At 37.5% G+C, this 12,794-nt stretch overlaps 5 protein-coding genes across 5 annotated transcripts; 4 read left to right on the top strand and 1 right to left on the bottom strand. All coding sequences in view use genetic code 12, as the record gives it.

The window, feature by feature from the left end:
- Positions 1–654: 654 nt before the first annotated feature.
- On the top strand, positions 655–1,620 carry DASC09_062250 (uncharacterized protein; the record flags this gene model as incomplete). Its single annotated transcript, XM_064999809.1, has 1 exon — positions 655–1,620. The coding sequence occupies one exon, from the start codon at positions 655–657 to the stop codon at positions 1,618–1,620; it is 966 nt and encodes a 321-aa protein (XP_064855881.1).
- Positions 1,621–2,333: 713 nt separating this feature from the next.
- Positions 2,334–3,338, top strand: DASC09_062240 (uncharacterized protein; the record flags this gene model as incomplete). Its single annotated transcript, XM_064999808.1, has 1 exon — positions 2,334–3,338. The coding sequence occupies one exon, from the start codon at positions 2,334–2,336 to the stop codon at positions 3,336–3,338; it is 1,005 nt and encodes a 334-aa protein (XP_064855880.1).
- Positions 3,339–4,292: 954 nt separating this feature from the next.
- Positions 4,293–8,114, top strand: COS111 (Cos111p; the record flags this gene model as incomplete). Its single annotated transcript, XM_064999807.1, has 1 exon — positions 4,293–8,114. The coding sequence occupies one exon, from the start codon at positions 4,293–4,295 to the stop codon at positions 8,112–8,114; it is 3,822 nt and encodes a 1,273-aa protein (XP_064855879.1).
- Positions 8,115–8,840: 726 nt separating this feature from the next.
- Positions 8,841–10,313, top strand: GPC1 (glycerophosphocholine acyltransferase; the record flags this gene model as incomplete). Its single annotated transcript, XM_064999806.1, has 1 exon — positions 8,841–10,313. One exon carries the CDS (start codon positions 8,841–8,843, stop codon positions 10,311–10,313), a length of 1,473 nt encoding a protein of 490 aa, XP_064855878.1.
- Positions 10,314–10,934: 621 nt separating this feature from the next.
- Positions 10,935–12,196, bottom strand: RNR2 (ribonucleotide-diphosphate reductase subunit RNR2; the record flags this gene model as incomplete). The annotated part of the gene is made up of 2 exons (XM_064999805.1): positions 10,935–11,592; positions 11,709–12,196. The coding sequence occupies 2 exons, from the start codon at positions 12,194–12,196 to the stop codon at positions 10,935–10,937; spliced, it is 1,146 nt and encodes a 381-aa protein (XP_064855877.1).
- Positions 12,197–12,794: the final 598 nt, after the last annotated feature.

Genomic DNA, 12,794 nt, shown 5'->3' with positions numbered 1-12,794 from the left:
AAAATAATAAGATATGATACCATTCACTTAGTATAGAATGTAAACTTCCTCAAAATACATTTGCATAGCAGATAAATGTGCATTAAACCATGGGCTTGGTGTAGGTCTCTACTCAGGCGTTGACCTCTTACGTTCTCCAGGGTTATACTTCGCTCGATGTTAGTATTTCTGTTTCAAAGCTGAAATAGTTTCCAATTTAACTTCAAAAAAGCTTTCAGATTTTCCTTTTCTTTTTTTTTCTTTCTTGTTTGCTCACCTTTATATCAAAAGAAGCAATTAGAGGGGGCTAGGTGAGAAACCCTTTCTAGCAAAATATGCAAGTATGTTGATACCGAACTTCGAAAAAAAAATAAAAAGTTTCGATGATCAAAAAGAGTGAGGCATTTTAGTAAATTGTATAGTATTTCATTAATTCTAGGGAGCATTATAGTCAAGGTATCTTTCATTGAATTGTTAGTTGATGTTGACAACATTCGAAGATTTACGAACATGATTTTCTGTCATTTTTCGTGACCCAGAAAGGAAACATTATTCCTCATAAAAGTGGAAAAAGATCAACACATCTTGATTTTTGTCTTTCCTGATTTGTAATTTTAATAGCAAAATAAACAATATAAATCGTTGAAATTGAAATAAGCGTTTATTATGATAACCATGACTCGTCAAAATGAAAGATGGCAAGGGAATACGGTCTTAAAGTGGATTACGAAGAAATTAAAAAGAATAACAAAAATTACACGGATAAACCATAAAATCAAGGCTAAGCTAGGGAGTACCTCAAAAGTGTGTCAAAGAAAATTAATAAAGAGAAGTGAAGAAGGTGTTAATTCAAACAGTTATCTTGATTATCAAAAAGATTTTGAGACTTATGACTTCAGTAATGGATTCCTTAGAGAACTTAAATACGAAACCCCTCAGGCTGCCATGGTTCAATCCTTTTATGATTTCTGTGCGATTCTCATAAGTTTTCCTCAAGTTCTCTGTTTTTTGTCTCCAATGATGACGATCCAGGATGCAATCCAGAAACCTCGTCCTACCAAATTTAATATTGATATTAATGGTACAGTTCTTCTCATGACAAGCTTTGTTCCTAGCTTCGAAAAAGATCAATACATAACGATACCAAAGGAACTTGAAGATACGGACAATGATGATTCTATCTCCAATTTTTCTCAATTTTCCACCCAGTATGTGATTGACGGGTCTTCTTATTGTGCCATTTGCAGTGCAGCATTTACCTCCCATAGTGTGATGCAAAAACTTTCATGTGGGCATATTCTTCATTCAGACTGTGTTCAATCATGGTTTTTTCGGGCACCTGAAAGTCTAGCACTGTACAATACAGTGGGAGGAACTATTGGACAGGAATACGCTAGGTATAACTGTCCCTCCTGCAGAACCAATGTCTTTGATTCGGTGTATCAAATTTACCAGGCAGAGTTTCTTCAACATGCGATCTCGACGAAGCTGAACAAAAGAAAGAAATATACACTTTACAAATTCGATCATGAATTTGATGACAGATTATATCGTTATGTTAGTATTTTAGAACTAGAGCAAAGACATATCACATCAATACCGCTTTTTGCATCGGGCCAGGCTGCTAGACTGATAGAATAGCGATTTGGTTTTTGTTTTTCATGATTATGTATGAATTCGAATATAATGATGAAGTAGAAGAATATTAAACTCGTGATCTTGTAGATTGATAATAAATTCTATTCTATCCATGATGCTTTGTTGCATGCATTCGTTCTATTTACGTTCTTCTCTTTATTAAGTTTATTCATTAATACGCCTAAACAAGCTATTATCACTTTTTAATATTACGTGAAAAGTTCAAACTCCTATTTATTTATCTTTATATTTTTAGAATATGAATTACAGAGGTTTGTATTATGAAAACAATAATACTATGAGAATGAATTGTAATGGTTGAAAATGTGAATTTTGGGAGGCCATAATTGATAATGAAGTTTGCAGCCATAGTGAAGAAGAACAGTGACTACTCTCTGATGAAGTATATTATTATCATCAGGATTAAGAGTAGCATTAAAGGCTGAAATAAATGAAAAACTTTTTAAAAGCACAAAAATAACGCTTTGAATAAATATAGGGGGTGGAAAACCCTATTGTTTACCTTTTGGAATTGAAAATTGAGGATTCTCGAAATTGATTTTGATGGTTTTGCCGTATTGAGCACCATACTCACTGCCAAGAGAGGAGAAGGAGAAGAAGAAGAAAAAAAAAAGAAAAATAGGAAAAAAAGAAAAAGAAGTGAAGAAACTAATTATAAACCCCGAATCACTGAAAACAAAAACAAATAAAACACAATGGTCAGCTCCATAGACCCTTGGATAATGGATCAAATCCAGCTACTAATTGTTTACCTTCGGCCTTTATTGAAATCCATTCCTCAAACCTATCAAACTTGGATCTTTTACCATCAATCACATCCAAAACTTGGTAGAAAATGTTATCAGAGATGTTTTCTTCACCTGTGGGATAAAGACCCCGAATTTGTATCAGAATGCATGAGCCGGATAATGCTTCATATGGGTGATTGGGGACCATGGGTGGCAATAATGGCTGTGTCCAATAAATGGGGAATCATTTACGAATTGATACGTAAAACTTGCCGAACCTTTAACTCGCAAGACAACTCAAAAATCAGACAAACAGCAAAGGACAAAATAAACCATGAGATAGACGTTAAAGATTTAACCTTGGAGACCACCAGTTATCTTCTCATGATATTTGGCACCCACAAATGGGTGTACTTGGGGCCCTTAATACAGAATTTTGTGGTACTTTTGCTTAATTTTTACTTAGAAAGCTTAGCCGAGAATCAAAAAGTCAAAGGAAAGTCTAGGAGAAGGAATAGATCACGATCAAAAAGTAGATGGTTCAGTAAGTGGAGAAGAAGCGATGAGAAAAAATCCTCTACTACTACGAGCAGAAAGGGTAATAAGAGTGTTACTGCTGATTTCAGACTTTTATTGACGTTAATATGTGTTGGGCTAATGACATGTGTTGGTATCATGTGGGCCATTTCTATCTTTAGTACTAAAAAAACCTCAAAGACAAGATGGAAACGAGAAAAAAAGACGCGGAATTGGGGATTATCAGACCTAGCAGCAGTGATATACGGCATTTCGAAATCGAGAGACCTTTGGAAAGTTATCTGCGGTCGTTCCAATATGGCTGGATTAATCGGCTTGGGATGGCTGGAGTTGGCGAGTGCAATGTTGAAAATCGGGATTGGAATGGGAGATACCCTTGATTGGAGTAAAGCAGCCGTGGGAATAGCTAATATTATTTATGGCCAGGTGAACTGATTTAGAATTTGCTACATAAGCGTAGAGTATTTCTTATTCATTGAACTACACAATTATATCGCTCACCGAAGAAGAATATATATAGATAATCAAGTTTTTCATTTTTAGTAAACAATTATCGAAAGTTGGCGAATGCGAATTTTTTTGAAGTGGAAGGCACTTCTTGGATTTCCAACATGATGAAAATATGATATGGCCCGGAAGCTATTCCAGATCGGATGAATAGCACAGGGTCTCGGAATAATAGGAGCAGCCACAGCCCCTTAAAAAAAAGAAAAAAGAAAAAAGAGGCTAAAATGGTGACGAAGTGGAAGGTAGCCGATTGGCAGTTTAAGGACTGGGGATGACGGAGGAAGCAGCATTGCCCTGGCAGAGACGAAGAAGATGTTGACGTACGTAATTTCACGATTGATGATTTTCTAAAGCAGCTATTCTTCTAATCGCAATTTATTATCATTGGGCATTTTTCCATGATACCGAAGCAAGTTCATTTCAAAAACATTAAAAAACGGTCAAAGAGAGAAGAGAAAACCGAATGCAAGCAATATCTGTAAATACCACTACCATCCACCAAATCAATTTCACAAGATGTAATTGCCCTAGTGGTGGGCCCTGTCGGTGCTGTCAAACATCCCGTAGCACTCAGCTGATAAGACTACCGGCGATCAAATCATATGCACATGACCCCTGGAGTCTCACACCGTTTATAAATACCCCATCGTGTGCCGCTTGTGATAACAAGTATTGTACAATACACGTCGACATTGAATCATTGGGCAAACAGTAGTATTGATAGAGCTATTGGTCATAGTACCTCTCAGGACTCAGTAATATATCAACACCAACAGATACTCTTTCCTTTCCCTTTTTCCCCTCACTGTTGCTAATCTTACACAAGTGATTCACAATCCTTTTTAGAATTATCTAACAATCTGATCAATATCACTACACAGAATGTCTGATTTCAGGCCTCATTTGGGCCTATATTCCCACTCGGGATACAATTCCATCAATATATCAAACTTTAACTACGCAAAGTACTCAAAATCGTCGCTTGATTCTTACCGCCCCACCGTCACCCCGAGGAACTCTTCCTCAATCCATGTGGCCACCAACCAGCTTCCCAAACCTTTGATCCAGGATGATTCTAACGATATTGGTGATAAAAGCAGTCTAAGTCTAAAGGACGGCTCAGTGACTTCTTCTAGTGGTTTATCAAAGAAATACCAGAAATACAGATCCTTGATCCTAAAGAAATCAAACACTAATTTTTTACCCAAATCGACAAATTCAACTACCAACAACAACAACACCCAACTGTCCATAACTTTCACCTCCCTTCCTGATGAAATCATTCAACTTGTATTCTCTTTTGTATCTTCAGAAAAATCATACTGCAAGACCCCTTACAATCCCGATGCATTTCTTGGTCAAAATGAACTATCTTCTTCTCCATCTAAAAGATCCTATAATGTTTCGTTCATCTTGTCCCCAGCTGATACCAACGTCTCTCCTCTTATTAATATTGGCCCGAATACCCAACTTAAGGTGAAACGCCCTCGGGAAGATGCAGGGCTGAAGTCTCACGCAAAATACCTCAAGCAAGTCCTCCGCAATTTTAAATTATCATCCCGTTACCAATCGTCTCCAAAAAGAAACACCCTTAATTTACTTTACCTTAACAAAAGGCTTTACAGACTAGCCCTCCCATTCGTCTATCGCAATATTAAATTTCATTCATCATATCGCTTTGCTCAATTCATTAGTTCCATTAGAAGAAATAATAATCTTGGTTTGCTTCCAGAAACGATCGAGCTACATGATATAGATACCTTGTATTACATAGTCATAGATATTTCTGATTCAGACTCATATTTGATCATAACGGAAGCCGAAAAAAATCAAATCGAACAATTAATGAATAACCCAGAGCTTTATTTCGACGGCACTTTCCCGTCTTCTATTGACTGGTCAAGAATTCCCGCTTCAAGAATAAATCCGAATGAGGTTTTGAACTCAAATTCTAGAAGATTGCCAATATGCATAATCAAAGATGAGCATTCAATTGTTACTTCTCATGGAGATCGAGCTGACTTTGGGTTTCATGAAAAGGTGATCCTTGCCGGTTGGCGAGAGTGGAAATTCAGAGCAGACCCTCTTTATCATACAACCACTCCAACTGTTGATTGGGCTGCCTCCAGAATGAACAGAGCCACAAATATTTCTTCTGCTTCTATGGTAACTTCGTCTGCTTCTAATACTATCCGCCGTGTCGGTCTGATGGGAACTGTTATTACCAGTGAAACGAGGCTGTCACGGCTGTCTTCAGTTTCCTCCGTTTTCTCTAATTACTCGTCTAGTGGATCATCAGAAAGTAGATCTTCATTCCAAATTCGTTCCAAATTTCGCAAAATTATTAGGCGGTTTAGTGGTAGCAAAAGACAAGAAGATGAAGTGTTGAAAGAAAATACTAAAGCTAATAGATTGCTTGGATCCCATACCCGATCTCACAGCATGAGTGATGTTCTTGGATCTTCCTCAACTTTATCCAAATCCAGGCTGAGATCAAAATCAGTAACTATAGGGTTGTCGGGAAATTCTAATAGTAGGATAATTTCAAGCACATTGAAAGAATCTCCAGCCTCTTCAAACGTTTTCAAAACATTTGCCGGCTGTCAAAGCCCAACTTATCTTCATCCGATGAAATGCAAACTTTTGACAAAGTACACTACCAAAGACTTACCAATTGGTGCTATCTTGCACATATTAGTGATCTGTGGCAATTTAAAGGTATTTGACATGAGTAAAGTCATGTTGGCCAGTGACTACATTATATCTTATGATGCGTTTGATGACTATGGAATTTTGAGAGATATTTCAACCAAAGTGCCGAAAAACCGAGCTATTGTGAAGAATCTATCAGCTTCAAATTCGTCAACAGGCCCTGACAGCTTTGCTAATGATCCCCACTACCCCTCTCCAACTACCGAAAGAATTAGAAGAGCCTCCTTTGACAGTGATAAAAATGATCGTAGAAGATCATTCAGTGAGTTTAATTCCGGAAACTATAGAAAGGACAATTTGAGCTCACTTTCTGTTGACATGGCACCAATCTGCAAAACCAAATCAAATAATGATGTCAAAACTTCTCTGTATGCTACATCAACCTACAGTAATTCCGGTAATTTTCATTCCGGGGCTGCAGTGAAGAGTTCTCAACCACCTTATTCTTCCATTCTTAAAGAAATTGACCAGGCATATGGTGTGAGCATTTATTCTCAATTTAATAGCGTTGTGAATGGTCACCGTTTTTCGCCTACAATTTTATATCGTGCTGGCGGAGAAATTATTGCGGAAAATAGTACTTCCACTGGTACTGTTGTCACTACATCAACCGATATCAATAGAACAGTTAGCTCCTCAAAGTTGCATAGTGCTGAACTACTAATGACAGATGACTTGGAATATACCACAAATTCCGGATCTGGTTCCTCTTCTTCCAATACCAACGTTGCTAGCTTGTTGAACACGACGCCTAAGGACACTAGCTTGCCACTTGATTTCTACAAAGACAGTTTTGGGTATTCTTCAAATTGTAACTACAAGCTGATACAGTCTCGGTTCTATCGTGAATTCTGGGGGGTACCGTCAGGGAGCACGAGCAAGCTCACTTATAATTCCAGCACCTACAATAATACTGGATCAGGAGCGTTTGGGGAAGATTTGTCAGTGTCTGGTTTATATGTTAATAATAATGCTGAGTATGTGAATGAGAACTTTAATAAAGTTGTTTCAAGCGATCCAAAGCATTCCACCATCATTGAGAATTCTGGAACTCAAGTTGGTGACTATATGACTGATGTTACCCAATCAAGTCGCTCTAAGAGCCCAACTTTTGGATATCATCAAGAAAAATGTGCCAGTGGGATTGGGAATTTATTGTTAAAGGAAGAGTCTAGGTCTGTAGAATCAATGGTTCTGGTATTGAATTCTGCACACGCCGGTGCTAATCACGAGAGGTCAGGATTGCGCAAAGAATTACAATTTTCTGATGATAAGTGTTTGGAAAGCAAGGGGAAAGAATTAATACGTCCTAATCCTCGTGGGACCTTTAAAATTGATGAGTCTGATAAAAAATCTCATTTGGGTGTTGATATTAGAACCTCTAATACTGGTGCGGTATCATTTAGAAGGGCCGACATTACCGAGGAGTCAGAAGAAGATGAAGAGTCGGAATTGCAGATATCTTCAACTGGAACAAGTGATTATTCATCCTCTGTGAATTATTATGGCAAAATTGCCCCAAAGAAGTCTAAAAGGCCACAACTTGTGTCAGAATTATCCACAAAACTGCCGACAATGAAATATTTCCACTTCAAACACGATCCTACTGAGGCATTGACGTCATGTCAGAATGATACTGCATTGTACCTTTCAGATGTTCGCAAAATTAATAATTGGAATCTCGAACAATTGGTTAGGGTTCTGAACGATTCAATCCTTCATTCACTAGCACAGCTCAAGAACTTGGAGACAGTGAACTTGGGATCAATCAACTGGTTGAGTACCAAGAATGTTTCTGAGTTTTTGAAGACATCAGCAGCTATCAGATTTGGTAATTTGAAGCAGGTTGATTTTAGAAATAGCGGGATGAGAAGAGATTTGGATTGGGCGATCAGGGGATCCGTGAGAGAGTTGAAGAGAAGCCTCAAGGATAATACCAAAGGTAACGGAGTGGACGTACTCCGTATTGGGCGTAATTACACAAGATTCTAATATTTTTATGAAGCGAAAGTATTGTTTGAAGCGTTATTTATGAGTGTATTTACGTTTATTTCATGCTTCTCTGATAGTTTTACTTGTTACTTTTTTTTTTCTTTATTTTTTTTTTGTTTCAGCTTATTTTGCTTGATGTTTCGTTGTTCCATTTTCTTTTTGCTTTGTTTTGTGCGAGGTTTTCTTACTCTGTTTTGTTTGTTTATTGTTATCTGTTTGCTGCTAGTTTTCAATTGTGCTTCGCTTTATGCTTTTTATTTATTCTGTTTGGGAAAAGTTTGATTGGTAGTATACATAGACTTAGTGAGTTTCCAAATCTGTAGGTGTCATTGACCCCCGTGCTCTACCGGTTTGTTGGGAGGGCTTGTGACGGCATGTGAATTGCCCACGGGGTTGGAGATGAGGTGCTGACATTGTGATATTATATATATATATATATCCTGCCAATAACAGGGATCTTGTGGACACAAACTGACACACGAAGCAGCCCAACACAGCCAACCAGCCAGCAGCCAATATAGTCATCCCCCATACACCGATTGCCAATCCGTTCCCCAGTCAGAACAACACCGCTTCCCATCTCAGGGCATCTGGTACGCATACGCACTAATTATTTTTTTTTGGAAAAGGGAAGGAACTGAAAATTTATAGTGGTAGGCTGCAACACAAGTCTATTCTTGACAATTGAATAGACCGGTTGTTCAAGAATATCTATCATTTCAAAATATGACCACCCTTGATATTGATGAAAGAATAGGCGATGTACCTGAGCTGCCCAATGGCGCCATGGCAGCGGAAGCAAGTTTGGGTTCCTCTGCTCCCTTAGAAACTGTTGCTGCTGCTGCTGCTACTGCTCCTGACGATAAAGTACCAGGGAGTGACCTGTCTTCCAATGATGATTGGGATTACCTAGAGACAGATACAACACCACAAAGACCACTGATGGATCGGAGTTACTCCAGTGGGTCGGTGAGCAGCTCTATCTCCCCGGAGAATTTATCGTTCATGGACTTGTTGGATCCAGGATTAACCGTGATGGTTTCCAAGAAAGCATTTACTCAAGTAAAGACCCGGACTGAGAAGATTCGTAATCGGGCAAAACTTCAAAGGGATAAGCTCATTGGGAAAATGACCGATGAAGATTTTATTGCCATGAAGAAAAGGATGGTGTACAAAATTAACAAGTTAGATGCCAATTTGATGAAAGCGGTCGAAGCCAGTCGAACGGAAAAATGGTTTTATTCCTTTGCATTATTTCAGATATTTTATGCTGGAATATTAATTGGCAAGTACCCCCATTATTTCCATTGGTATTATTCGGTATTATTCGCCTTGTTGATGCCAATTCGATTGTACACCTATTACAAGAAGGAGTTCCAATACTTTTTAGCCGATTTTTGCTATTATGCAAATGTTTTGACCATGTGCTACATCTGGCTATTTCCTGACTCTCAACATTTGTACGTTGTGTGCTTTAGTTTTACTTACGGCACGTTGGCGTTTGCGGTGATTACTTGGAGAAACTCTTTAGTATTGCACTCAATTGAGAAAATCACCTCATCATTCATCCACATCATTCCTCCAGTGACGTTATTTGTCATTACTCATGAAATCGACCCGGAATTCAAAGCTTCCAGGTTCCCAGGTGCCGCAAAAGTGACGTCGTGGCATACCATCAATGGAATCATATGGTCTTCGTTTTATTATTTGATCTGGCAATCTTTATATCATTACTTCATCACTTACAAACAAAAGGACGAGATCAAAAAAGGCCGTGTCAATTCATTCAGTTGGTTGCGTCGTTCATACGCCAACAAGCCAATTGGGAAATTCGTCAATAGTTTGCCTGAGCCATTACCGGTGGTGGCCTTCACTTTGATTCAGTACGGATACCAATTGGGAACCATGTTGTTATGTCCTATTTGGATCAAGTACAAGAAATTGGCTGGACTTTTCATGTCATTGATCTTTGTTGTCGCAGCGTATAATGGTGCCACTTACTATATCGATATCTTTGGCCGTAAATTGGAAAAAGAAGTGGTGAAATTGCGTAATGAAATCTCGCAATTGCAAGCGGAAAACTTACTACACACCAGCCTGAGTAACACTTCTTCCAATGAGGTGAATGAACCTGAAGCTGGGGTTTCTAATTCAATTGGTGCCACTGGTACTACTTATGAAAATAAAAAGAGCCAGTGAAGATAATGTGGTTTCTCCTTTTCACTATGTATTATAGTCTAATATTCTTTTTTTTTTCTATTATTAATTTTCTAGCTAATGACCAAACTTGCTAAATCGTTTCTCTATAATATCTTTTATTTTTGCCGTTTAATCTTTCTTTTGTTTTTGTGATGATTTCAAATTGTTATTTGTTTGTTAATCTAGTATACTCTAGCCTATTTTGGTTTATACTATATATTTGTTCCGTTTTTGTGATTATTTCACTTGATTTTTTCGTACGCACTAGCCTGTCTTGGTTTGTACTATATATTTTTCATTTGTTTCTCGAATAATATTGCCCCGTTAATGATAATACCGTTTGTAACACTAATTGTTAATTTTATATGATGTTGGAATGGTCATGTAAAAAACACCGCAACTACAGTAATCAAAAAGCTTTATATCCAAATTAAAATTTATATTCTGCTCTAATTATTATAGCAGGGGAGTTTTAGAGATTTATAATACACAAACACAAAAAGAGTAAATAAAAAAGAACCAAAAAAAATAACGCGTCATAACCAAAAAGACATTAACAAAAAAGTAAACAAGAAAAAGTCAAATGACATAAAACAAAACATCAATTGAAAACTAGTCAACTTAAAAGTCATCATCAAAAGTAAAACCGGTTTCTTCCTTTTCTGTCTTAGCCATAACACCAGCTTTCTGGTAGTCAGAGACTCTCTTTTCAAAGAAGTTGGTCTTACCAGCCAAAGAAATGTTTTCCATGAAGTCGAATGGGTTAGTGGCATTATAGAACTTTTTGTTACCCAAGGAGACTAATAATCTGTCAGCGACGAATTCAACGTATTGGCACATCAAAGTAGCGTTCATACCCAACAAGGAGACTGGCAAAGCATTGGTAAAGTAATCCTTTTCAATGGAAACGGCTTCAGTGATGATCTTTTCAACAATTTCTGGGTTTGGCTTGTTTTGCAAATGAGAGAACAACAAACAAGCAAAGTCGGTGTGCATACCTTCGTCTCTGCAGATCAATTCGTTAGAGAACGTCAAACCTGGCATCAAACCTCTCTTCTTCAACCAGAAGATAGAGGCAAAAGACCCAGAGAAGAAGATACCTTCAACAGCAGCGAAGGCAACCAATCTTTCACCAAACAAAGCTTCTTTGTCGTTAATCCATCTCAAAGCCCATTCAGCCTTTTGTTTAATACATGGAATGGTTTCAATAGCGTTGAACAAAAATTCAGATTCCTTTGGATCTTTCACATAGGTATCGATCAACAAGGAGTAAGTTTCACTATTGATAAGTTAGTATTAATAATTCGATTTGATAATTAAAAAAAAAAGAAAACCAAAACGCGAGATATTTTTTTTTTTGAAAAAAAATAGACGCGTCAGTTATAATCAACATACCTGTGAATATTTTCCATCATAATTTGGAAACCATAGAAACATTTAGCTTCTGGGGCTTGGACTTCAGCAGAAAAGTTTTCGACCAAGTTTTCGTTAACAATACCATCGGAAGCAGCAAAGAAAGCCAAAACTCTAGAGATAAAGTATCTTTCGTTTTCGTTCAATCTGTTGTTCCAGTCGTGCAAATCCTTGGACAAATCGATTTCTTCGGCAGTCCAGAAAGAGGCTTCAGCCTTCTTGTACATTTGCCAGATTTCGTGGTACTTGAGTGGGAACAACACGAATCTTCTTTTATTTTCGGAAAGCAAAGGTTCATCAGCTTCTTTGGCCTTAAGTTGGTTTCTGTGGACAGAGTGCTTGCTCAAGAACTTTTGATGGTCGGAGACAGTTGGGGCAGAGGTCAAGCCTTGCTTCTTAGCAGCAGCAGCATTGATTTGGGATTCGATATCCAAGTTGGAGATGGCGTTGGTGATGTTAGAAACAGACATCGTAAAGTAAAGATAAGTATGAAAAGTGTAAGATAAACAATCAAGAAGAGAAGGTTGATTGATATAAGAAGTTGGAAACTGAAGAGAAAGAAATTAATAAAATATGAGAATCCTACCGAGGAGAAACGATTCTATTTATAATGGGTTTAATATTATATAATTCGCACCACAAAACAAAGAAAAATAAAAAAAAAAATATAAATTTTCGCGTTGTTTTGGTCCGCGTACGCGTACATCCCACCCCCGTACCATCACCCCCTGGCCTGAATGCAACTAGTGAAAAACTCCCTCAATTCTACTGGAATTTCTCTCCAAAAATTTTCTAAAATTTTCTAAAAAAATTATCAATTTATTCCAGTTTTTTTCATATAAATATCTTCAAATCTCGTGGATGTATTGCGGTGCTGATATTCAGAAAATTGTCGATCACGCGTAGCCATGCGATGAGTATGACGCGTAATGTTTGCGGAAATTTTCATCCAAAGCACTTCATTTGCACTAAAAAAAAAAAAAAATAAAAAAAAATACATATATATATAATTAAAACAATTCCCTTACGCGTCAGTCATTCCTTTCATAGATTGTTATTGCAACATAC

This window comes from Saccharomycopsis crataegensis, assembly GCF_037102585.1.
Source record: "Saccharomycopsis crataegensis DNA, jcf7180000000098, whole genome shotgun sequence".
NCBI lineage: Eukaryota > Fungi > Ascomycota > Saccharomycetes > Ascoideales > Saccharomycopsidaceae > Saccharomycopsis > Saccharomycopsis crataegensis.
Note: the sequence above shows the minus strand (reverse complement) of the source record. Positions and strands in the feature narration are given on the sequence as shown.